The following is a 3,514-nucleotide window of genomic DNA, read 5'->3' on the forward strand; positions in this document are numbered from 1 at the left end:
AAAAATTAGATATTTTTCTTATATAAATATATTATTTTATTATATTTTATTTAATTTCGATTCAACGTTTAAACATTTAGTTTTATCAGTTTACCTAATTAGGTTTTTAGAACTTAATAAAGCATTCAAATATCAAAAATACAATGCATGTTTTCCACACTCGAATAATGTACAAGTTTAATAATCTTTTGGTCTCCGGGCCATAAATAATATTAACTATATTACGTGTACATCAAAATTAATCATTAAAATTAATTATTAGTATAAAATATATATTGAAATATAAATCATATATTAAAAATAAAGAGTAATTATTTAAATTAGTTTCCAAAAATTTTAAAATATACCATATTAAAAATAAATTAAACTACACATGTATTTATATATAAATACATTAGTAATTAATTTTAATAGTTAATTTTAGTATACAAATAACATTTTTTTAATATTAAAAATACATAAATCTAACTATAAACCCTAACCCCGACAAGCAACAACAACATATTCGATATTTTCATAGGAAGAGAGGTTTCTTCTCCAAATGGGCCATGAAAAGCGAGCTTAAGAGTCTATAAATGGTTGCCACGTGGAAACCTAACCCTTGTTGGTTGTTTAAGTTTGTTGTTGATGATGTGTTATCTCTTAGCCTTTGCCAACTTAGCTTGGTGTAAAGTAGAAAGTAGTATAGACAGAAGGTGGCTATGGCTATACGTATATGTACCTATTTTTGTGCCTTGCTTTTCCTTGTTGGACAAGCCAAGATCAGGTTGAAAATTTCCATCTACACCATTAGAAATTCATAATCTCTTAATCCAATTAATTAATAATTTCATGGTTATTTTTATTCATAGTTTCTGTATATGATGATTATTATGTGGTGAAGCTAACAACTTAAAATTGACCTAGGCATGGGAAATTTGAACGTAACACAATGATATTCAATTTAAGACAAACTAGAAAGGTACAAAAGAGAAGGTAGAGAAGCTATTATAAGCTTGTTTTGTCAACTTTTAGATAACATCGAATCATCTTTAATTTATGCACGCGCCACATATTATTGTTGTTCTTAGCACATTAAATTCTCCACATGTTTATCGAGAATTGATGCATTGATGTATACTAGGCAAAATGGTAAATGGTAATACCACCTTCAAGAAGTAGAGAGTATATTTGTCCTTTTATTTAATTTGGGATTCAGCTATTTTGTATCTATAAGAAATATATAAGTTATTCTTTTAAATTTAAACTATTAATATAAAATATAATAAATAAAGAATTAAAATATATTTAATTTACAAAAAATAAGTACAACATTCCTTGAAACAGCACAACTAAGTAAAAAGTGAAACTTAGCCTTTATTCATTCCAATGATGCCTATTAAGATCCATTTAAGTGAGTGCAAGAAACAAGAAACACATCTTTAGATTTAATTTCTCATAGTTTTTCTATCTTATATTTAAAATATAAAATCATTCCCTCTAAAAATCAGTATATTCAAATGTAAAATAAAACACAATCTAAACAAAAATAATAAAATCAAAAGTCTAAACTCTTAAAATCAATACATTTAAATTTAAAACAAAATTCTAAATTTTAAATCACAACTCTAAAACTCTAAATTCAAAATTCTAAACTCAAATCCTAATTAAAACTTGGTAAAGTACTAAATTGATCCCCTACGTTTGGGCGTAATTCTGTTTTGGTCCTTAAAATTTAAAGTGTCCTATTTGAATCCAAAAAAGTTTCATTTAGCTTCAATTTAGTCCCACTGTGAGGTCAAAGTTAAATAATTTAGCAGTACAAGAACAAGATCTATAATCTGGAGAACAAGTACAAGCTCCAAATACACAAAATCAACCGTGGATACATCAATACATTTATTTATCATTCTCCTTTGTTATATAAAAAATATTTCATTTAAATTGTAAGAAAAATGATAAATAAATGTATTGATGCATCCATCGTTAATTTTATACCTTTGGAGCTTGTATTTGTTCTCCAGATTATCGATCTTTCTTATACTGCTGTCATATAGGACATTCCGTTAATTATTTAACTTTGACCTCACGATGGGACTACATTGAAACTAAATGAAACTTTTTTGAATTCAAATAGGACACTTTAAACCTTAAGAACCTAAAATTTAATTTGATTTAGAGATTAGTAAAGTTTTCTAAAATGTTTGATAGTAAATATATAAAAAATGTATATAGTTAATATTTTTAATCTAAAGGCTAATTAAAAGCCGACGAGAAGTTTTCTGTAGAATTCTCATCTACTTTTGTATGATGGTGTTATTCATAAAACTACACAAATATGAATTTAATCGTAAAATTATAAAGTCAAATTGAGAATTCAAACTTATAGATTCTCAAGTATTTAAATACTATTCAATGTGAAGTTTAGTAATCCAAATTATGTGTAACGAAATTATAAATTAATGGGTAATGTTAGGGAGACAAAAAAATATAGCCAGAACTTGCTTTATTTAGCATTCATTAATTATCGCAACATTAATGAATGCTAAATAAAGCAAGTTATGACTGTTTTTGATTGATTTTTTTTTGCTACCAAATATTTTCGATAAACTAAATAGGTTTCACTTTCCATTTTGGTCAACTGCTCAATAAAAAAGTAATTTAGATCGTTTGCTAATTATGAATTATGAATTATCTTTCTACTCCTACCGTACCCTTTGAAAATGAAAACATTGTAAACGTTGTTAGTCTAATGAGAGTAGTGTCTTTCAGTGTCGTTATCATTCATCTACATGCACATATATTAAGAACAAAACTTGCATTGGAATTTTTCATCATAAAATTAAATTATTAATAATTATATTCAAAGTTCAAACATATACATCACCACCCTATATATATACTAACTTAGCTTGTGTCTTTGATAAATATCAAAGTTCCAACATACACTACTACTCTATTCTCTAATTACTCTATAACCTTTCTTCTCCACTTCACAACATTCTTAACAAGGTTTGGATTCTTCATTATATTCTACTTTCTTATTGTTATAAATGAATCAATGTTCTTGAGTAAATGACGAATAGGTTCTTGATTTTTTTTAAAGGTTTTCGTCTAAAGAACTTATTTATTTTTTTTTCTAATTCTTTTATATACTTTTTTTTTTTGGTAGTGTGAAAATGGGGAGATCACGAAGTGGTTATGATGAGAGTGGGTTGAAGAAAGGTCCATGGACAGCGGAAGAGGATAGAATATTGGTGGATTACATAAACAAAAACGGCCATGGAAGTAATTGGCGAGCGCTTCCTAAGATTGCAGGTCTAAACAGATGTGGAAAGAGTTGCAGGCTGAGGTGGAGTAACTACCTCAGGCCTGGTATCAAGAGAGGAAAATTCTCTCAAGAAGAAGAGAAACTCATCATTAACTTACATCAACTTCTTGGCAATAAGTAATTATTAACCCTAAAATATTATTAATGATATTTTTTTGTTTTTTAATTTATTTTTTACTCTTTTGATAAAAATCTATATTTTTA

General features: G+C 26.7%; 1 protein-coding gene across 2 annotated transcripts in view; it reads left to right on the plus strand.

The window, feature by feature from the left end:
• Nucleotides 2,911–3,514, plus strand: part of LOC107634159 (transcription factor MYB39-like) — a 2,038-nt gene continuing 1,434 nt past the window's right edge. For both annotated transcript variants that reach the window (XM_016337734.2, XM_016337735.2), the window contains exons 1-2: nt 2,911–2,991; nt 3,152–3,427. In XM_016337734.2, coding sequence (XP_016193220.1) covers nt 3,159–3,427 — 269 coding nt within the window. In that variant the 5' untranslated portion in view covers nt 2,911–2,991; nt 3,152–3,158. The remainder of the gene's footprint in view (nt 2,992–3,151; nt 3,428–3,514) is intronic.

The sequence above is a fragment of the Arachis ipaensis genome, chromosome B03 (assembly GCF_000816755.2).
Source record: "Arachis ipaensis cultivar K30076 chromosome B03, Araip1.1, whole genome shotgun sequence".
NCBI classification, from domain to species: Eukaryota; Viridiplantae; Streptophyta; class Magnoliopsida; order Fabales; family Fabaceae; genus Arachis; species Arachis ipaensis.